Here is a 24,324-nt window from a genome sequence, read left to right as displayed (position 1 = left end):
TTCAGGAAATAATCAAAACCATTTACATCCTGATCAGTTCTCAGTCAACTGGATAAAATAAAAGTTAAAAATGTTCAAGCCGTGAATACCGAATAAAAGAATACGCACTCCAAATTGGAGTCATGCACACAGCTTAGCAACAGATGTCATATTTATCTTCCTCACCAAAATCAAAATCCCTATATGTAGAAAAAGAAACTCTAGACAATCATTTTCATCACCATAAATTTTTGTCTTTATTTTGATCTTTATTTTGCCTTTCATTTCCTCATTACACAATTCTACACTGCACTTGAAACAATAACATGAAAATATATATTAATTGTATTTATTCATGAATATTTTAACATCGAAGATATAATCTACAATTAGTACAATAAAACTATACACATACAAAATAGTAGTCATTTAGTAGGTGGCCACTTCCACTGATTGGCTGGTGGCTGTGTCACCAATGGTTCCCAGGGCTTCCATCCCAGCATTTTACGAGCCAGCATCAGCTCATTCTCTGCTTGTACGATAAGTTCTTCTGCTTGCCCACAGCCAATTTTAGCTTCAAGAGCAGCCACATCTGGGGTCTGGAAGCATAACATATTTTTAGAAACATACTCCTCCCTACCATCTTGTATACAATCAAAGACAAGATAAATTAACTGGTTAGTTAGTGCTGAATTCTCAATGGTCTTTAGGGAATACTGTATTTACTCACCACCTTAATTTTATACTATTATCAGGGGAGGAAAAAAAGCTTTCATGTGACCAGGCAAGTGCAACATTTCGGTTAACAGTAAAACCCACGCTTCTGCACCACCTGTGCATTGGCCTTGGCTAATCTCTGCCCTCACCTATAGACATTTCTCAATGCCCTTCCAGCTTTCAAGCTCCATGTACCACGCGACGGTGTGTAGTGCATAATTACGAAGCGTCCAGTAGGTAATCAGGAGTGAAAATGAGCAAGAGAACAAGTTTTACGGCACCCCGTCTAGCTGAATGTGTAAGAATATGATGCAGAAAGTGGACTGAGAACACCGAGTTGTAACCATAGACAAATATTATTGGGAGCGGAAAAGAAATCGAATTCCTTCTGTGGTGTGAAGAAAGGAAAATATGAAAATGTGGCCATAAAAGTTTTTGTATGGGTTAGGGAAGCAAGATACAACGGTAATGCTGTAAATCATGAAATGATGCAGTTCAAAGTGTGTGAAAATGCACAAAGTCTTGGTACTGTGCGGAAATAATTTAAAACAAGTAGAGGTTAGTGAGAATGCTTTATGCACTCAAATGGACTAAATCTGCAGAGAAGGACATCACTGTGCCAGCAGCTTCCATCAGATTATACCAACAAAGTGATCGAATTTCACCACTTTGTCTTAAGACTTTGGACATAGCAATACTGGCAGCCTTGAACGCCATGCAGCGCTATGCGACTGTGGTGAGGTGTTTTGTCATGTGACCAGTCAGCTGTGATAATGAAGGAGGGTGCTGATACAAAACTGTTTAAAATTGCTAATATAACTTCTTGCATAAAGTATAGATTTAAATATCTATTTTGTGTGTTGATTTAGACTTTAGATCTTCCCTATTCTGCTTTTCAACCATACCAACCTAACCTATATTATGTGAAATTTTGACCCTATTATGCCCTTCCCTATTTTAGAATTTGAAACTTAGGAGAAAAAAAAGGTGGTGTTAAAAGCAAATAAATATGGTACCTCAGAAATAGACCAGTTATATAAAACATACAAGAAGCCTATGTATTTAAGAACAGGGTAATGGACAAGAAAATATCCAATATATAAACATTCATCAAATACAGTGACGTCTCGGTAATTCGAGATGGATGGGACCAAGACTACCTCAAACTATAGAAAAACTCTGATTTGAAATTACATGAAAAAAACCTGTGTACATGAAAAATGTACATATGTTAAAACATAAACAGCACAGTCATTTAGAAAACAAAAACCATACAGATTGCCTACACTAAAAGAAAATATCAAGTCTTTCGAAAATTCACTTTCACACTGTCCTGGTGCACTCACCATATCTATGATAGAGGCATCTGTGATTTCCAGCTGTTCACCACCACCTAATCACTCCATGATGCCTGTTTCGTCAGTGCTCTTACAACCTGGAAGTCTTTTAAGAAGGTTAGGTAATAGCTGATCATCTTTATCATTATTCTCCTCTCACTTTCTTCAAAACATTAGATTAATTAACTAGTGTTTCTGACTATTTCATTCCATGGGTCAGCCACCCAGTACTAAAAGTCTTCCACTTCTTTTTTTTTTTTTTTTAACTCCAACAACGCTCAACTTCTGTTGCTCCTAGAAGAAATTGTAATGACCAGCACTAACACTTTTCTTCAAGATATTCCAGAACTCCCTCATCCATATGCTGAATTGAAGACCTTACATCTAAGTGACGTAAATTCACAAAATATAAAACTTCAAACATCCCAATATTTTATTTTCTTATAATTAAATTCTGATATGATTGGAGAGAGATAAAATAATTGTAATCATCTGACTTTATATACATGTGACCACAAGGATCCAGAATAGCTACAAAATTATTACAAACGTAATAAAAATCATGATGATATAATGCCACCAATTCATTTCTAAGTGAGTAAAACATTCTCTATTACTAAAAGTACAAATGGAGATGCAAAATGTTTAGGGAGTCCCGTATCACAGACACGATGACGACATGCAGGAAGTCTGCAGAGAAACCTAGATTAGACAGGATGCCACATATCAATTTTGTTAAGCCACCTCTAACACCGAAGTGTAATTTATGTATCTTCCATTGTGATCGTAGGGATACTGTAACAATCGCTTAGGTACGGAAGACATAGCTCATATACTGTATATCTCTTTTCTCTTTACCAACCTCCTTTACCTGTTGGATGGAGTTCTCGAACCAGACAGTTGGGTCTAACACAGCTTTGAATGTATTGCCACGATGCCCCATGGTTTCCCATTTTCATACCAGGCTGTACTTTAATTAAGGCCACGGCTGCTTCCTTTCCACTCCTAGCCCTATCCTATCCCATCGTCGCCGTAAGATCTACTTGTGTTGGTGCGACGTAAAGCAAATTGCAGCATAACAGCTGTCTGAGCAGTTCCAGGTAGAAGCCTCCGTACAAACAGTTGCCGCCACGAAGGTTGTAGTGAGATTGAAATCTTTGGTTATATACTGGGATTCTGCTCCAAAGGTGAACTTCAAAAGAATAGCAGACTCCTCGCATACGAGCAGCTCTAGCATCCTCACCATGCTCCAGAAAGTGGAAAGCTTTTGAAGAGGTTCACTGCGTGTCATCCTGTGGTTCCAATAGAAGAGTAGAAAACCATCTCCACGGTTGCCAACAGTGGGGTTTGAACCCACTATTTCCCGGATGCAGGCTCACAGCTGCGTGCTCCTAACCACATGGCCAACTCGCCTGGTCTGTTATGCTGCACATCTTTAGAGTGTTTAACCACCCTGAAGAGGAAAGACCTTTCCTTGTGCTCACCCAACTATTCAGTTTTGGGTGTTCAGCAAAAAATTGGACTCTTTTACCTCGAAGCTTGTGTGAGGACCAATTTTCAAACTCTTGGTTTCTAAGAATATTCCTCAGTTGATAGTCAGTTAAACTGTCTCATCATTGGATGAAATACCTAATGGTTTTATTGCAATATGCCTCTCTGCTTAAATATTACGAACTTGATGAAGGTGTTAGTCTTCAATCTGGGCTAATTTCCTACAGATGTTAGTATTGAATGTAAGCTCCCCACCCTGCTTTCATTAGTCGAAGTCCACAAAATTTCTTGGGGGGCATATAACATGCTGTTGGGGCAGTCATGTGGTAAACCAATTATTTCCTTGACTGCTCCTCGTAGTATCTTGTCAACATCATCTAGAAATGCTGTCCAGATTTTAGACAGGGGAGTACATTGTAAGGGATAAACCAGGCTAGGCCATATGAGGACCGTTTTTGCAAAACTTGCTTTGTGAAAAAATGAAATTTTTCAGGAGGGACAAAAAACTTCCAAGAAGGGCTTTAAAATTACAGACTTGGTTTTTATATGATTAATTTTACGATTAGGGCTTATTAAAAGCTGATCATCGGAATTGGTCAAATTTAAGAACTGTACACTCTATGAGGGTCCAAAATTGAATAGCTTTATCAAAACTTGCTTTCTACATAAAATATGAATTAAGAAATTGGTAGTAAAACAGGAGTTCTCTTGGTTTTTCCATCAATTAAACACATTTATTTACAATGTAATATTATAGTACACCATTCCTGCTAATTCTGACATCTACACTCTTTATGAATATGAATTAATACAGAAAATGAAAAAATGTTACACTTGTTCTATGAAATTTATTTACACAAACGTTCTATTCACCCTTCACTCAAAATTCTTCTATATCAAAGTCTTCAAAATAACGTAAACATTGCCTTTGACATGTACACGCATTACAAATGTAAAGGATACAAAAAAGATAGGAAAATAAGATTATTTCTTTTTTATCAACACCAACACTTTGTCCACTTTTCATTCCACCTCTCCAATATCAGAGTCTTCAAGAAGAACTGAAACACTGTTTTTGTCACTTACTTCAGTGGTCTTCGTCACATCCTCATAGAAGGATTTGGCATCGCCCGGAACCTCAAAAAATCACATCAGTTTTACAATTCTTCTTTTTACTCACTTTATCTGATTTCTTCTGAACAGTGGCACCGTCAATTAGTTTTGAAGTTATTCTTCCCTGTCTTTGTTACATCTACCTCCGTTTCTAGTCTTGAGAATGTATTTTTCACTGAAACTGACACTGGTCCTCTCCTATATATTTTGTTATATTTTATGACTCGAACCTTTGATATTTGGAATGGCAACTTACTTTTTAAAAGCTTGCTTGATTTTTCTTTCAGGTCATAGACTTTCCAGTTATCTCCTAATAGTTTCACAACACCATAGTTTCTCATTATCTCAAAGTACTCATATGGAGATAAGATTTCTGCTTTCATTCTGTATTTCTTTTCTAAGTTACCAAATATCCTATCCAGAGGCATAAAACTGTGTCCTCGAATAGGAAAGTAGTGCTGAACCCCAAGGAATACCTTGGATTTCTCTAAATATCTTGATACAGTTGCCAGAAGTATACCATTTTTGTTCCGTGCCATACAGGAATCCAAAAATAATCTAAGAACCAAATTTTCTCACCTTCCTTTAATAATTTTTTCTCAAATTCTTCAAGGTAATCTAGTAGAGCTGAAGCTACCTCATTAGCACCTCGACCAGACTGTGTTTCTAACAAAGTGTACAAATGCACTTCAGACTTATCTATGGGTGTTTTATTTTTCATAATACAAAGGTTGTACAGCCAAGCCTGTCTAGAGTAGAAAACTTCTCCAACAGTTAGCTTGGGGAGGGGTTGGTTCCGTTGCATTTCAAACACCACGTCTACATGAGGGTAAGTGGTTTCCTTCATAATCTGGAAAAATCTATTTGCTCTTAATTTATGTAAACGATACTCAATTTGAGCCTTTATATTGCTTTCTAAGTTGCTGCATGATTTTGATTTTAGTAATAATGATTTACAGGTCGAACAAGTATCGGAATGGAGATTACCAAAGCCAAGGTTGAAGTTTTTATAAAATACACTTTTGAATTTTGATAATGAGCATTTCTTTCTTCCCTCTTTTTCTTGCTGCCTGATGAAATTACTGTGCATGGTGTTGATGTTCAGTTCAGGTGGTAAATATGATCTCTTGCATTTATTTTGGCTGTAGCGGACCCCTGCACTTGTACTGTTTAATGTGTGATATATCTTCCGTGAGTTGCTCCCGTTCCTTCGTTAGACGAGATTCCCCATGATTTTCATTTAGGGGAGCACCGGTAGTTAGAAAATATCCTGCAATAAGACGAATTCTACTGTGAGATACACCCATTATTTCTTGAAAAGTTTTTGCACACACACGGATCATTTAATTGCCCTTCCTTGTATAATACCTCACTGACACTCCTTTGGGATTTATAGCAAGCACCAGGGTCTACAGTTTGTCTTCTTGGCTGAGGAACCTCAATATACTGAAGTAAAAAAGCATCTTGCTCACATTTTGCTTTATTGAGGTAAAGAAGTTTTCTAAATTCATCCATATCTTCAAAAGAAAGATCAGAAACATAGCAACCATGAGGACCTCGCTTAGTCACATATTCTTGAAAACAATGATTACAAGTAACATTAAGTTCTCCTGTGCTTTCCTCTGAATATTTCATACTTTTCTTCCTTCTTTTCCAACCTCGTTCAACTGTTGACACAGGACTTGAATATTTTCCAGCCAAGTTAAATTTCTTGACTGCACAACTTCTACAGCACAAAAATCACACAGCCTCTTTCACTGACCTGGGAAGACTAACTATCAATAATGAATATAAGCAGGCGGGAAGTAACAATCAACAATCAAAGTTGTTGCATACTCAGTAGTCCCATTGTCGTATTAATTTTAAACAAAAACCATGCAGTTATAATGAGTAACAGTTTCAGTGACTTCAAAATAAAAATTATTCCCACAGAAAGCAAGTTTTGCTGTAACTCTTGAGTTGTAGAAAGTAAGTTTTGGAAAAACTCACTGACTTTTACAGATTATTATAGCAGCAAAAACCAAGATCTGCAAAGACTGGTTTGCACCATCATATAGAGAGCTTTAATATATACGTATATCGATAAGAAAGTAAATTTAAGTTTTTTTTTTTGCAGAAACAAAGTTTTGAAAAAATGATCATGTATTCATTAATTAATGAGAGTTCCTGATCAGGTTTCAATAAAGCAGAATTACATAAATGAGATATATTCTTCTGAATATTTAAAATGACCGATTTTCATAGAGAACAATTTCATCACAGAACCTTACACCAAGATATTTTAAAGGTGCTGAATCATTTATTACTTCTACATACATCATGACATTGCGTTTTAAATATCTCTTATAAATGGAAATGGTGGTAAAGATTGTAGTCAGGATGTTTTATAACAAAATTATTTATTGACATATGTTTTGAATGACATTTATGAACACTTAAATGGTTTAAACATAACAATGTATACCTACATTTCAGATACTGATCATAAAGAAAGTACACCAGTCATTACGTAACTTACATGAGCAAAATACATTTTAAAGTAATGTTCAAAACATGGAGTAAATTACATTGTCTTCAATCATCGCTATCCCTGTCACTATCATTACAAATTTTGCCAGCTAGAGCAAACAAGTTGATAAAATGTTATTGCAGGCATAGAGTTAGTAAATTATACACTAGAGGTAGCATTGGCGCCACCGTCTACGAGAGAATCGCTGTAGCCAGCGGAGCATGTTGAAATCGCAGCTGTTTGGCAAAAAGCTCACTCCGCTATACTCATCAATGTAAATAAAGGACTTTTAAAACTGTGTGGATACAGATATGGTTTAAAATTCTTACATGTAAACATTCTCAGATATTACAGTATACTTGCGATGCTTCTCACCAGTAAAAAAGAAAGCCCTAAAAGCATAAATACAGGAGAAATGCCTGATAAAAGAGCACGGTGTTCAGGTGTAGTTAAGAAACACAAAATCAATATACTGTTCATATGAAGTCTTCTAACAACATAGGTTTAGAAGGAGGGCACGTATATTTCGCTATATTTTGTGTAAATGACCAGGACTTTGGTATAGTTCTGCCCAACGACCGAAAAAATCCTCTCTTGTACGAAGCGGATGAGCAAGTTTTTAGGCCTAAAAGCGTTGTCGAGATTTTGGGGTAAAGTAGACAAAATATTGTTATCGCTGGTTTCGACGCTGGCTTTCTAAACCCAAGTTGGCAGGTTCGAGCCTGGCTCAGTCCGATGATACTTGAAGATGCTCAAATATGTCAGCCTCTTGTAGATAAATTTACTGGCACATGACAGAACTCCCGTGGGAAAAAATCTGACACCTCGGCGTCTCCGAAAACCGTGTAAGTAGGTAGTGGAACGTAAAGCCATTATTATTATTATTATTATTATTCGTTTTGGCCTACTAGGGACCACGGTGCTCGTCTTAACTCTTAGTTAAGGTCTTCTGCTTTTTCTTGGCCCAGTATGATTTCATTTTCTGATTATTATTATTATTATTATTATCGATATTTTCCAAACGCGATTACAAGTGGAAATACGACACTCGGTTGTGGTTTCAGACTATTATGGAAGTTTTATTTATTTTTTCCTGAAATGCATGATTGCTTTAAGATTTTAACTTATAAAATGATTTCCGTTAATGGAAAGGGTGAGTGGTAAATTATATGATTGAAGACAACTGAAAAAATACTTATAATAATTTTTACAATTTGTTAACATCGCACCGACACAGATAGGCCTTATGGCGACGATGGAATAGGAAAAGATTGGGAGTGGGAAGGAAGCGCCCGTGTGCTTAATTAAGGTACATCCCCGACATTTACCTGGTGTGAAAATGGGAAACCCACGGAAATCCATCTTCGGGGCTGCCGACAGTGGGGTTTGAACCCACTATTTCCCGAAAGCAAGCTTACAGCTGCATGGGCCTAACCCCGCGGTAAACTCGCGTGGTCAATAATTTATTATGCTTATATCTCCATATGACATTTCAGGGAATAATATTGACGAAAGTAAAGGACTCACAGATGTTCACACGGTGCAGGACATCTATAATAGTCTCTATATTTTAAAATCTGGTAAGGTATGAATGGGGACTGCTACACGTATTGTACGAAGGGAAAGCAACAAACTGTATATACAGAAAATATATTCAATAGCTTTTAATGCTATAAATACACACAGAAAGTGAAAAACGAAGCACAATTCCAGGCTATCATGTACATCTTTTCTTATTTTCTTTTTTTGTACCAATTTGCTTTATGTCGCACCGACACACATAGGTCTTACGGCGACTATGGGACAGGAAAGGGCTGGGAGTGGGAAGGAAAAGACTAATATTAATGTTATTTGCTTTACGTCCCACTAACTACTCTTTTACGGTTTTCGGAGACGCCGAGGTGCCGGAATTTAGTCCCGCAGGAGTTCTTTTACGTGCCAGTAAATCTACCGACACGAGGCTGACGTATTTGAGCACCTTCAAATACCACCGGACTGAGCCAGGATCGAACCTGCCAAGTTGGGGTCAGAAGGCCAGCGCCTTAACCGTCTGAGCCACTCAGCCCGGCAGGAAACGACTGTGGCCTTAATTAGGGTACAGCCCCAGCATTTGTCTCTTATAAAAATTGGAAACCATCTTCAGGGCTCCCGACAGTGGGGTTCAAACCCACTATCTCCTGAATCAAGCTGACAGCTACGTGCCCAAAGCCTACAGCCACTCACTCGGTATCATGCACATGATTTTTTTGGATATTCGCTTTCAGTGAAAGGAAAATGTCATCCCTTATATTTCCTACAACATTAATTTCAGTCTTCAAGGAAAGATCCAAAGAATCCCATTCACGCCGACAGGGGAATCAGTCATTAAGTCAGCCCACGTAGTCCAATTCATATGACGATAAGTGTCACGCAAAGTATTATTTTATAAGCACGGAAATGAATTTTAAGGAAACGTACCTGTGAAATGATACGCCACAGCCCTTTATGAACCTTCTATGCAGCCATTAACTGCACAGGAGACTGGCATTTTCCTTCAGAGAAGTATATACTTAAATTTAGCGGGAAGCTCCAGTACTGACAGTGCCAAACAATCCAGCTTTTGCCAAACAGCGCGCTCGTTCAACTTCGCACGCGACTGCAGCGCCAATGCTACCTCTAGTGTATTATTTACTAACTCTATGATTGCAGGATGGTCCTCCATTATGCTGACTTTATTTAGGAGTATTTTTCTGCCTTTCATCTTCTCCTGTTTCACTGGTGGCCTAACTGTTCTTATCTAGGCTTGAGAGAAGACTATTTTTACCCCTCTTCAACAACAAACATAATGAACCGCATGCACAAATAATATGGTCAAAGATCAACTGATGGTTTTTAGAACATGGCATGGTGTAAGTGAGGAGGGAGTAGGGAGTAGTGGAGGAGAAGGACAGGGGAACTGCTGGACTGCATTGAAGGTCTGTCTTCCATGTGTTGTGTTCAGCTTTTGCCTCGTTTAAGGTAGAATCTGTGATTTATTAATTTTTTTTAAGAATGTGCTTTACGTTGCACCGACACAGATAGGTCTTATGGCAACGATGGAATAGGAAAGGCCTAGGAGTGCGAAGGAAGCGGATGTGGCCTCAATTAAGGTACAGACAGCCCCAACTTTTGCCTGGTGTGAAAATGGGAAACCATGGAAAACCATCTTCAGGGCTACCGACAGTGGGGTTCGAACCCACTATCTCCCAGATGCAAGCTCACAGCTGCGCGCCCCTAACTGCACAGCCAACTTGCCTGGTAATCTATAAATATGACCATATTTGTGGTCTATATTGGTTCGTATTGACTACTTACAGTCAATCAAGGAATTTAAATGGAGTCCACCTTGTCAACACGAAACATACTATAATAAAATAAACACTATATTTATTTCATAATACTTCATACATGTTTTGATAACTAATCATTCTCTTCTTTAAAAAAACTAACATATTTCAAGATCTAATGGCTTGATTACAATGCAAACTTGTTCGCTTCAGACCAAAACTCAAACAATTGAAATATAGCTTCTATATATATATATATAAAATAAGAGTTTTGTCTGTACATTGCTCAGAATTTGAAAAGAATGCTATTTCTGTATCGGTCATGTCCACAGTAACAAGGAAATGCACTTTTTACTTTTCCGTAATTTCTGTCTGTCTGTATGTATGTACACGCATCACGAGAAAACGACTGAAGAGAATTTAATGAAAATTGGTATGTAAAGTCGGGGTATGAGCCACTACAATCTGCGCTATAAATAATTTTATTCACGCTGAGTAAAATGGTAGTTTAGGGGAGGGCCTAAAATTTAAATCTCAAATATATATATTATTACTAGCTAATGTACCCGTGCTTCACTACATTGTACACAGAATTATAGGTTACGTAGTGTACACGTTTTAGCAAGATTGTATTAAATTGCATCATTCTTAACGTTACCCGAGAAACGCGACGGGGAATTCATCAAACGTATTTTCTCATATGAAGACTGGGTTAGGGAATTTTCATTGTAATGGTAGGCCTGCTTGCCTATTAACAGTCACAATCAGGTTGGGAGTTTTCATTATAATGACAGAAACTCACTCTCCACCTGCTTATTTACATCTTCAAAAAGATTGACATAGTGGTTTTCCCAACTAAAATGAATACAAGTTATTACAATGACGTCAGTAGGAATGGCGCATTTAAAAGCAATGTTTTCATATGAAATACTCGATCAAATGAAAAACCACACATTTTCTCACTTTTAACAAACAGTACTACGCTGCCGATCTAAAAGTCCAAAGTTCCAGAGCTGGAATGACCAACCGAATAGTGGAGAGTTCCAGGTCAAAAACTATGTGCCCTTTCACTATCTGTTTCCTAGGAGTACCCGATGAGTCGGAAAATCTCAATTCACTACACTGGCGGCGGAAAAATGTATCTGACTTGGAGGCAAATTTTTCCTCCAAGCCAAAGTAGAAACCCCTTCTTCACCGCTAATTTGGAATAAGATGAATGTAGAATTTAATAAAAGTGATTTCTTTTTCTAGTGGCTTTACGTCACACCGAGACATATGTCTTATAGCGACGATGGGATAGGAAAGGCCTAGGAGTTGGAAGGAAGCGGCCGTGGCCTTAAGTAAGGTACAGCCGCAGCAATTGCCTGGTGTGAAAATGGGAAACGATGGAAAAACATCTTCAGGGCTGCCAACAGTGGGATTCGAACCCACTATCTCCCGGATGCAAGCTCACAGCCGCGTGCCCCTAACCGCACGGCCAACTCGCTCGGTAAATAATAAAAGTGAAGAGGAAGAAGATTTTCTTAAGAAACAACTCTTTTCAGGGTTGAATTTTGGGTTATTTAGTGAATTGTGGTGCTAAAATTTGGAATAGGCCTAAATCTACTACTACTACTACTGAGCCTCTGCCTTAGGTGTGCACACTGCTCATTCAAAACAGCCTGTCAGAGTAGGGATCGAATAGCTGGAATACTATGATAAACCAGTGTGTTACGTACCAGCTGTATCAGAAAATGTATGAACCAGAGGAATGAAATGCGAAAGAAGAAAGTTTTCGAACTCCCCAGCCATTTCCCGCCAATATTCAGTCAGGTTGTTATACTCGGTACGCAGCAGTAATCCCATCTATCGGAGTTGATTGGCAGCATAAGAGGCAAAGAACATCACAACAAACAATGATCAATGTAATGTTATTGTTGATCAATGTTATGCGCTTTCAATATTGTAGGCCTTTACATTTAGTTTCCTTCCAACTCTGAAATACCACTCTTATCATATGATATAGATTTTATGGCCAAGCAGGCATCAATTTTTAGTGATGAGACAAAGTCTCTTAGTGCATTGGCACTGCCGGTGGCTCCAGTTAGCCTACGCAGTGGCCTCCACGGTATGCACTAGCCAGCGTATTGGTAGGTGTGCTAGGTACCAACTGATGAGCCCACCCTAGCACACGAGGGCGAAACGCTGGCAACCAAGAATGAGTTAGCTGGAAAATTTATAATGTCCAATAACGGACCATTTAAATTGGTATTATAAATTTGCTCATTCAGGACAAATATTTCAAGATTCCCTATGGGAATCAAAATCTATATCATCTGATGGCCAAGCAGGCATCAATTTTTAGTGATGAGACAAAGTCTCTTAGTGCAGTGGCACTGCCGGTGGCTCCAGTTAGCCTACGCAGTGGCCTCCACGGTATGCACTAGCCAGCGTATTGGTAGGTGTGCTAGGTACCAACTGATGAGCCCACCCTAGCACACGAGGGCGAAACGCTGGCAACCAAGAATGAGTTAGCTGGAAAATTTATAATGTCCAATAACGGACCATTTAAATTGGTATTACTCTTATCATAGTCGGTACGGTAAACTTGAATAAAACATAAATGATTTGAAATTGTATTCTCTATTACTTTTGTTATGTAGTACTTTTCGATAGGGGACCAATAACGTGGTATTTAAAAATTAAATTTTAGGCGTCTTCCCCTAAACTACAATTTCATCCAGAGTGAATAAAATTGTTTATAGCTTAGACTGTAGTTTCTTATTCCCCGACTCTATGTACCAATTTTCATTAAATTCTGTTAACCCATTTTCTCGTGGCTTGGCGTTGATTTGGACTTAGCAACAAAAATACAAATTCATGAATATCTGTGTTATCATTGCCGGTACGGTAAAAATTTATAAGACATAAATGATCAGAAATTTGATTCTATATAACTTTAGTTATGTGGTTATTAACGATATGACCACTAATAACATAAATATTTAAGAATTACATTTTAGGCCTTCCCCTAAACTGCCATTTCATTCAGCGTGAATAAAATGATTTATAGCCTAGATTGTAGTGGCTCACCCCCCGACTTTACATACTGATTTTCATTCAATTCTCTTCAGCCGTTTTCTCGTGATGCGTGTACAGACAGACAGGCAGAATGTACAGAAAAGTAAAAATTGCAGTTCCTTGTTACTGAGGACATGCATGGCCAATACAGAAATACCATTCTTTTCAAATTCTGAGCAATGTACAGACAAAACTCTTATTATTATATATATATATATATATATATATTGGTCCTATCGATAAATACTTCATAACCAATGTTATATAGATTTAAATTTGCGATCATTTATGTCTTATACATTTTTACCGTACCAGCTATGAAATAGATATTCATGAATTTGTATTTTTGTTGCTAAATCCATATCAACGCCGAGCTACGAGAAAATGGGTTAACGGAATTTAATGAAAGTTGGTATATAGAGTCGGTGAATAAGAAACTACAGTCTAAGCTATAAAGAATTTTATTCACCCTGGATGAAATTGTAGTTTAGGGGAAGGCGCCTAAAATTTAATTTTTAAATACTTATGTTATTGGTCCTATCGTAAAGTAATACATAACAAAAGTTATATAGAATACAATTTCCGATCGTTTATCATTTATTCAGTTTTACCGTAACGACTGGTATTTGAGAGTCGGAAGAAAACTAAATGTGAAGGCCTACAATATCGTAAGCGCATAACATTGATCAACAATAACATTACATTGACCATTTTTGTTTGTTATGATGTTCTCTCTTATGCTGCCATTCAACTCTGATAGATAGGACTACTGCTGTGTACAGAGTATAACAGCCCTGAATATTGGCAGGAAAGAACTGGGGAGTTAGAAAACTTTCTTCTTTAGCATGCCATTCCTCTGTTTCATACATTTTCTGATACCAAACACACTGGTTCATCATAGTATTCCAGCTATTCGATCCCTACTTTCACACGCTGTTTTGAATGAACAGTCTGCATACTTAAGGCAGAGGCTCACTTAGTAGTAGTCTGACCAGGTCTAGAATTATAATTTAGGCCTATTCCAAATTATAGCACCACAATTCACTAAAAAACTCAAAATTCAACCCTGAAAAGAGCTGTTTCTTAAGAAAAGATTCTTTCTCTTAACTTTCATTAGATTCTAAATTAATTTTATTCCAAATTTGCCTCCAAGTAAGATAGATTTTTCTGCCGCCAGTGTAGTGAATTGAGAATTTCCAACTCATCGGGTACTCCCAGGAAAAAGATTAGCAAAAGGGCATAGTTTTTGCCCTGGGACTCTCCACTATTCGATCCTCCGCCAAAAAAAGATGAAGGGTGTTCACAGATCATGGCTGTCTGCGGCTTGGTCATTCCAGCTCTGGACCTTTGGACTGTTAGATCGGCAGCGTAGTACTGTTTGTTAAAAGTGAGAAAATGTGTGGTTTTTCGTTTGATTGAGTATTTCATATGAAAGCATTGCTTTTAATTGCACCATTCCTACTGACGTTGTTGTAATGACCTCTGTTCATTTCAGTTGGGAAAACCACTAAGACAGTCTTTCTGAGGATGTAAATAAGCAGGTGGAGAGTGAGTGTCTGCCAATATAATGAAAACTCCCCAACCTGATTGTGACTGATGGTAGGCAAACGGGCCTACCATTACAATGAAAACTCCCTAACCCAGTATTCATGTAAGAAAATACATTTGGTGACTTCCCCGTTGCATTTCTAGGATAATGTTAAGAGCTATGCAATTTAATACAATCTTGCTCCCAACATGTACACTACCTAACCTACAATTCTGTATACAATATGTAGAATTCCGTAGCAAAGCATAGGTACATCAGCTAGTATTAAATAATATCTATTCTTTTTTCCACTTCAAAGCTCATAAACCAACCACTGGGACCACTCAGGACCACTCAGAGACCAATATGTGACACTTGTAAATTATTATAATAATTAAAATTAACATTAGCATTTTATTATTATTATTATTATTATTATTATTATTATTATTATTATTATTATTAAGATACTTCAAGACACACACACCAGGCTACAGACCAAGATCAATAAAAGGTCTCATGGGAGGGTATTTTCAACAGAACAAAGGAAGGCAGCATTTCTCAGAATGAAAAAATATTGGGCTGATAGGGAATCCTTTGTATAACTGACTAAAAAATAAAAAATAATAATAATAATCTTATGGCCTCAGCTACCGTGTGCAGACATTTCAATTTGACGCCATCTGGCTGTCTGCTCGTCAATTTCGACGTTCCGTTTTACTCTAGGCCCACTAGATGGCAGACCGAGTAAACCGAAACTCTCTTGGGCGTCTATGGCTGAGACTTAATGAATTTTGTCGGGTAAACACCAAATGTGTCACCAGAGATCTTTTACACGCTGACATCGTACGACATGGAGTGTCTAATGGACTTTTTTCCGCCCTTCAAAAATCCAACTACCCCTGCCGGGTTTGAACCAGCTATCTTGGGATCCGGAGGCCGATACTCTACCAACTGATCCACAGAGGCAGCTGTATAATTGACTAGAGTGGTCCAATGTAGGCCATAAAATGTGAAATAAATAAATAAATTATTACTGTATTGTTTGAGTCATCAGTCTACAGACTTGTTTGATGTAGCTCTCGCATCTCTCCATGCCACCCTATAATGCATTCATCTGTGAAATCTTTACATCAAATTTTCCACCTTAACAATACCATATATCATCTTCATTAATAAGACTACATTAAAGTATATTAATTATGCATTTTTTTTCCTGCTTACAAGACATCTTGTGACTGAAGAAAGTCTTAAACATTTTTCTAATTCCTGTATCAATGCCCAATAAAGACGATGTATTGCATCGTAAAGGTGAAACATTTGCTGCAAGAAATTCAGAAGTTAATACTTGACAATAGGAGCTCAAGTAGGAAATTTATCATGTGTAACCCTATCATATCTTAATCTTTTCATTTCTATACAACTACCAGGGCCTACATCTTACATATGCTCTAATCTGCTTGTCATATTCATACCTTAGTCTACCCCTACCATTCCTACTGCCCACTTCCCTCATAAACCAAATGAACAAGTTCTGGGTGTCTTAAGATGTGCCCTATCATTCTTCTGCATCTCTTCTTCTCATCAAATTTGGCCAAATTGATCTCCTCTCACCAATTCAATTCAGTATATCTTCATTCATGATTCCATCTGTCCATCACACCTGCAACATCCTTCTGAAACACCAAATTTCAAAAGCTTTTATTCTCTTTCTTTCCGAGCTAGTTATCGTCCATGTTTCATTTCCACACAATGCTGTATTCCATACTAAAGTCTTAAAAAACATTTTTATAATTCCTAAGTGAGCCAATTTCTTTTCTTAAGAAAGGCATTCCTTGCATGTGCTAGTCTCCATTTTATGTCTTCCTTACTTCTGCCATTGTTAGTTATTTTACTACCGAAGTAACAGTATTCAACTACTTCCTCTAAGACTTAATTTCCCAATCATATTTCCTGCATCACCTGATTTTGTTCGACTGCACTCCATTACTTCTGTTTTGGACTTATTTATTTTCATCTTACACTTCAAGACTCTGTTCATACCATTCAATAATTTCTCTATATCTTCTGCAGTCTCAGATAAAACAACTATATCATCTGCAAAATTCAGGGTTTTAAATTTCTCTCCTTGGATTGTGATTCCCTTTCCAAATACCTCTGATTTTGTTTACTGTCTCTTCTACATAAACACTGAAAAGGAGGGGGAACAAATTACAGCCTTGCCCTGCTCCTTTCTGGATTGCTGCTTCTTTTTCAAAGCCCTCGATTCTTATCACTGCAGACTGATTTTCACACAGATTGTAGATAATTCTTTGTTCTCAGTATCTGATCCCAATCACCTTCAGAATCTCAAATAGTTTGGTCCAATCCACATTATCGAATGCCTCTACGAATACCACATACATATGTGGGCTTGTCCTCCTTAATTTGGCCTTCTAAGATCAGGCGCAAAGTCAGGATTACTTCATGTGTTCCTACTTTTCTTCTTAAGCCAAATTGATCTTCTCCTAATTCAGTTTCAACTTGCCTTTTCATTCTTTTGTAAATAATACGTGTTAAAATTATGCAGGCGTGAGATACTAAACTAATGGTGGGGTAGTTTTCACACTTGTCAACACCAACTTTCTTGGGAATAGGTATAACAACATTCTGCCAAAAATCGAATGGCACTTCTCTTGCACCATACATCTTCCCCTGTGGATATATCTTACACACTAAATGGAATAACCTCACCATGCTGGTTTCTCCTAAGGCAGTCTGTAATTCTGAGGGAAAGTCATCAATTCCAGATGCCTTGTTCCTCTCCAGGTCTCTCAAAGCTCTGTCGAATTCTGACCTCAAAATTGGGTCTACCATTTCATCAGCATCAACTGCCTCTTCTTGTTTCAGAACCGTATCATCTATTACTTTACCTTGATACAACCATTGGATACGTTCCTGCCATCTTTCTGCCTTGTCTTTTTTCCCTCAAAGTGGTTTTCCATCTAAGCTCTTAATGTTCATACACCTAGTTTTCCTTTCTCCAAAGGTTTTCTTGATTTTCCTGTATGCAACATCTCCCTTTCCCAGGATCACACAACATTCAACAACCTTGCACTTCTCTTTCAGCCATTCTTCCTTAGCTGTCCTGCACTTTCTATCCTTCATTCTTTAATTGCCTGTTTTCTTTTTCTGCCCACCTCATTTTTTGCATTCTTGTACTTTTGCTTCATCAATCAGGTCTAGTATCTCCTGAGTTATCCACCAATTCTTAGTTGATCTGACCTTTCTTCCATACCTTCAGTAATAATAATAATAATAATAATAATAATAATAATAATAATAATAATGTTATTTGTTTTACGTCCCACTAACTAATCTTTTACGGTTTTCGGAGATGCCGAGGTGCCAGAATTTAGTCCCGCAGGAGTTCTTTTACGTGCCAGTAAATCTACTGACATGAGGATGACATATTTGAGCACCTTCAAATACCACCGGACTGAGCCAGGATCGAACCTGCCAAGTTGGGGCCAGAAGGCCAGCGCCTTAACCATCTGAGCCACTCAGCCCGGCCATACCTGCAGTAGCCCTACTGATCTCATTCTTCATGACTGTCCATTCTTCCTTTATTGTGTTTCCTTCAGCCTTTTCATTTAGTCCTTGTGTAACACGTTCCTTGAAACAGTCCCTCTCACTCCTTTCCTTTCAACTTGTCTAGATCCCATCTTCTTGCATTCCTTCCTTTCTTCAACTTCAGATGGCATTTCATGACCAACAGGTTGTGGCCAGAGTCCACATCTGCTCTTGGGGAAGTTTAGCAATCCAACACCAGGTTTCTAAACCTCTGCCTAACTACTATGAAGTCTATTTGATATCTTCCAGTGTCTCCAGGTCTCGTCCATGTATACAGCCATCGTTTGTGGTGTTTGAACCAAGTATTCAACCAGCCAACTTCCTCTTTCATTCCTTTGCTCCAATCTGAATTCCCCTACTGTATTACCTTCTCTTCCTTGACCTACCACTGCATTCCAGTCTCCCATCACAATTAAATTCTCATCACCTTTTACAGATTATACTAAATCTTCTCTCTCTTCATATACTGCATTCTTTTGATTTCTTCATCATCTGCTAAACTAGTAGGCATATAGACCTGCACTATTGTGGTGAGCATTGGTTTGGTGTCTATCTTGACAAAACTAATCCATTCACTATACTGGTCGTAGTAGCTTACCCGGTGCCCTTGTAACTTTTTGATGAAATTGATACACGAAATGAATAAATGGTAACTTGAATAAAATATAAATAATGCAATTGGCCGCCACCTGCAAAAGATTTACAGGAATAATTGACTCTGTAAAGCATGAATGAATTCCTTTTCCCATTTCGACAGTTATCAGGCTGACAAGGCTCTAAACTTGCTTCATTACCTTACCTGCCACTATTTAACTCTGAAAATAAATTTGGGTAGCATGCCTGGTTTTTCCTTACTCCACCAATAAAAGATTTGCTACAAGTTTCCCTACTAGAATTTACTCCCGAAACAAAATAAAACAAACACCAACAATCATCACGCAATGAGACCAACTCGTTTTGCCACTTACAAAACTAAACATCCACAAACATCTATAATTTACAAAGAAAGAATTGTACATCGTTCTGAAGGTCATGCTTCAAATTAATGGTATCCTACGGATAAGACGACTGCCCATTCTTAACCTTATATGCATTAGCACAATAAACCTAGCATCATCTCCGTGGAATCTACTCATCCCAGGTTATAACTGAAAAAAAAAAAAATATCGGTCACCTCACTATACTCTGTTAAACAACTTCCCCATGTTGAAAGACAAATTCTGTGGGCTAGATGCAAGACAAATGCCTCGTCAAATCAATCAAAGAATGACCAAGCACTGAACAGTTGGCCGACAATTTCTTCTGGCAATAAACAGTTCTGTGCATAACAATGCATTATCTCCAAGTTACACCTATAAAACACTACCCACAGTGTGTATTTCTTCAGAGTGGAGTAATCCAGAGTCTGACTTACAAAAGAACACCATGTAGCAGCTTCCACCGACTGCTCATTGGGAACTTGTAATTACCGAGTAATGCACACGTCATGACTCTATAATGGTACAACAATGCAACAGTAAACAACTCGTACAGCCAAGACTTCATAATCGTCATCAACAGCAACCGCAATGATCATGAACAGTAATAGTAATAAAATCGTTGCATATGCGCACATGTATATATAGGATTGCTCCACGTGGCTATCATGTCTGCAAAAGTCCACTGGAAGCAATGCTCCAAGGCCACATCTTCAAACGTCTCGTGGTCAACGCAACGTCGTTCAAAATCAGAGCTACTGGATTGGTAACTGAGCTGCCGATCTGCAAATAGCGATCTTGCAGGACCAACCACACTGAGGAATTACCATCTTCAGCATATGCTTCCTGGCCACACCCCGGATTTTTAAACCACTTGTTGCAACACTTTTAACAGATTTCAACCGTCTATACCGATACAGTCACTGTTTCCCAAGTTGCACAATCTTCACTGCTAAGCCATATGTACAGACTAGACTCTTACCCAAATTAAAATTATTATGCTATTTGCTTTACGTCGCACCGACACAGATATGTCTTATTGTGGCGATGGGATAGGAAAGGCCTAGGAATTGGAAGGAAGCGGCCGTGGCCTTAATTAAGTTACAGCGCCGGCATTTGCCTGGTGTGAAAATGGGAAACCACGGAAAACCATCTTCAGGGCTGCCGACAGCGGGGCTCGAACCCACTATCTCCCGATTACTGGATACTGGCCGCACTTAAGCGACTGCAGCTATTGAGATCGGTACCCAAATTAAAAGTTGGGTTCGAACCCCCCTTGCAACTTCCAAAATCTTTCTATGAACCATTCGTTAGTCTAGTCTCTCGACAGATACCCATTCGATATGGTTGAACCTGCGGCTCAGGTATCTGCTTCACTGGGACGCACAAGTCTCCCCACCATGGCAAGGTCACATGGTTGGCAGGGGAGGTTGTTATTATTATTATAAAACAGTCATAATCACTGATAGCATTCACTTTGTGTCTATTTTCATTCATGTCTCTTTTAAAATCTTGATGTTTTTATGAATGCACGGATTCATTCAACTTATTTTAAGTAGTTCACTCAGCATACTGAACAATAACTCAAACCTGGTTAAACTTAAGATCTTAAAATAATAGTGAAATACATGGCCACTTGTTGTTGGCACAATGTTCTCCAGGGACTGTGAATGTCAATCAGCTGTGTTCCAGTAATACATAGGGGAAGGGGAAAGAACGAGGGGTGAGATGGTTTTCCAAGGTTTCCCCTTTTCACACCAGGCAAATGCTGGGGCTGTACCTTAATTAAGGCCACGGCCACTTCCTTCGCACTCCTAGCCCTCACCTGTCCCACTGTTGCCATAAGACATATCTGTGTCGGTGCAACGTAAAACAACTTGTAAAAAAATAAAAATTAAAAAAAGTTACACAAATCTAAAAATACACAGATACAATATTCCCTACTATAAATTCCTTTTATAATATCACATTCTTACATTTTAAATTAATAAAATTACATGATTGTCACAACATTAACGTTATTAATCATTTACGAAAATTTCTTAACCTCAAATCGGGAGATGGTACTTTTGTACGGTTGCACCAACTCCTTCATTTCCTCTGTTGATTTTGTGCTGATAATTCCGTAGTCGCCTGACCAAAAATGCTGCTCTTGCTGCTAATGTATTCCACTTATTCAAACTACATCTAACTTTAGTCTATCCATTTTCCTTTTCAGATTCGCTAACCTACTACAACAATTACATATAATTTACAAAGTTTATTCCACCTACTCAATACTGTACTATAATTGCAATGTCTATAAATACATTGCAATATGTCATCAAGGTACTAGTTTCAACCCTATGAGGGTCATCATCAGCCTAACTAAGATACACTTAAGGATTTGCCGAAGTCCTAAAACAAAATTACATTGTGGAAATAAAATTTAAAAGACTGAACATACACAGTTCTTTTTCTGCAATTAAAAAATATCCTACACAAAAAGTCCAAGGACTCCTCAAACAAGCCTTAAAAAACATACACAGTTCATTCTTTTAAATTTTATTTCCACAATGTAATTTTGTTTTAGGACTTCGGCAAATCCTTAAGTGTATCTTAGTTAGGCTGATGATGACCCACATAGGGTCGAAACTAGTACCTTGATAACATATTATAATGTATTTATAGACATTGCAATTATTGTACAGTATTGAGTAGGTGGAATAAACTTTGTAAATTATATGTAATCTTAATTCAATACGGAACCAATAATGAAATTTATAACCTTGAATGAATACTACAATTCTAACTTCCAACATTCGATGCCCCGATTCATGGAATGTCAGTATCCACATTCCTCTTGTGTAGTTCCCACTCGGAGACGCAAATGGGGAACTATTTTATCTCTGGAATATTTTACCTGGGAGGAAGCCATCATCAGTACATCTTTCATACAGAGAGAACTTCATATCCTTGGGAGTTTCCAGTTATAGCTATAGATTCCTGTCGTGTTTAGCTGTGTAGCAGTATCAACACAGCTAAGCCATGTTGAATATTGTTACAATCAATCATCTAGAGTGTCACCCTTGCAACTTCCAAAAGGCTGCTGTTACCCACCTTTCTATGAACCATTCGTTAGTCTGGTCTCTCGACAGATACCCATTCGATATGGTTGAACCTGCGGCTCGGGTATCTACTTCACTGGGCGCACAAGCCTCCCCACTATGGCAAGGTCACATGGTTCGCAGGGGAGGTTATTATTAGGCTATTATTATAAAACAGTCATAATCACTGATAGCATTCACTTTGTGTATATTTTCATTTATGTCTCTTTTAAAATCATGATGTTTTTATGAATGCACAGATTCATTCAACTTATTTTAAGTAGTTCACTCAGCATACTGAACAATAACTCAAACCTGGTTAAACTTAAAATCTTAAAATAATAGTGAAATACATGGCCACTTGTTGTTGGCACAATGTTCTCCAGGGACTGTAAATGTCAATCCAGCTGTGTTGCAGTAATGCATAGCAGGGAAGGGAAAAGAACGAGGGGCGTGACATCTCAACTCTTATTAGAAGAGTGTTTGAAACTTTTGATTACTAGCAGGCAGATGTTGTTGAAATGTTACCTTTTTTCCTTTCATTAGAATGTTCCTCGGAACTCAGGAATGTGAAAATAGGTTTGTACCTTTAAAGGTGGTAAAGAATGGTAAAGATTCACTATATTATAACAGAGAAGTAAAAATGCTACGAAGGAGGTGCAGGTTGGAAAGAAACAGAGTTACAAATGGCTGTGGAAGTAAGGAGAAATTGAAGGAACTTACTAGGAAATTGAATCTAGCAAAGAAGACAGCTAAGGATACGATGATGGCAAGCATAATTGGTGGTCATACAAATTTTAGTGAAATATGGAAGGGTATGTATAGGTACTTTAAGGCAGAAAGAGGTTCCAAGGAGGACATTCCAGGAATCATTAATGAACAAATTGACATTTGGTAAATTGAGATCACCTGCTACTATCACATTCCTTTCCATATCGTTTCCAACATAGCTGCGAGGATATTCAAAAGGCAGAAGTATTCAATCAGCGGTATGTAAAGATTGTTGGTTATAAGGATAATGTCCAGATAGAGGAGGTGACTAATACTAAAGAAATATTAAAATTTACCTATGATAACAATGACATTTACAGTAAGATACAAAAGCTGAAAACTAGAAAAGCGGCTGGAATTGATAAGATTTCTGGGGATATACTATAGGCAATGGGTTGGGATATAGTACCATATCTGAAGTACTTATTTGATTATTGTTTGCATGAAGGAGCTATACCAAATGAATGGAGAGTTGCTATAGTAGCCCCTGTGTATAAAGGAAAGGGTGATAGGTGACAGACATAAAGCTCAAAATTACAGGCCAGCCAGTCTGACATGCATTACATGTAAGCTTTGGAAAAGCATTCTTTCTGAACTGGTTTGATAGAAGGTAGTTTGGGTTTAGGAAAGGTTATTCCACTGAAGCTCTTGTAGAATTCCAGCAAGATACTGTAGATATCCTGGATTCAGGAGGTCAATTGGACTGTACCACAAATGACCTATCTAAGGCATTCGATAGGGTAGATCATAGGAGACTACTGGCAAAAATGAGTCCACCCACAAAGTGCTGATGTGTTTTTATTTATTGTCTTATACCGCCGAAATAATTTATTTTCCTT

The 24,324-nt window shown here is 37.9% G+C and overlaps 1 protein-coding gene across 1 annotated transcript in view; it reads right to left on the bottom strand.

The window, feature by feature from the left end:
- Positions 1 to 211: 211 nt before the first annotated feature.
- The window catches only part of ND-13B (NADH dehydrogenase (ubiquinone) subunit ND-13B), a 31,932-nt gene continuing 7,819 nt past the window's right edge, over positions 212 to 24,324 (bottom strand). Inside the window, exon 3 of the mRNA XM_068225002.1 lies at positions 212 to 578. Within this exon, the coding sequence (XP_068081103.1) occupies positions 405 to 578 (174 nt within the window). The 3' untranslated portion in view covers positions 212 to 404. The remainder of the gene's footprint in view (positions 579 to 24,324) is intronic.

Source organism: Anabrus simplex, chromosome 1, assembly GCF_040414725.1.
Source record: "Anabrus simplex isolate iqAnaSimp1 chromosome 1, ASM4041472v1, whole genome shotgun sequence".
NCBI lineage: Eukaryota > Metazoa > Arthropoda > Insecta > Orthoptera > Tettigoniidae > Anabrus > Anabrus simplex.
Note: the sequence above shows the minus strand (reverse complement) of the source record. Positions and strands in the feature narration are given on the sequence as shown.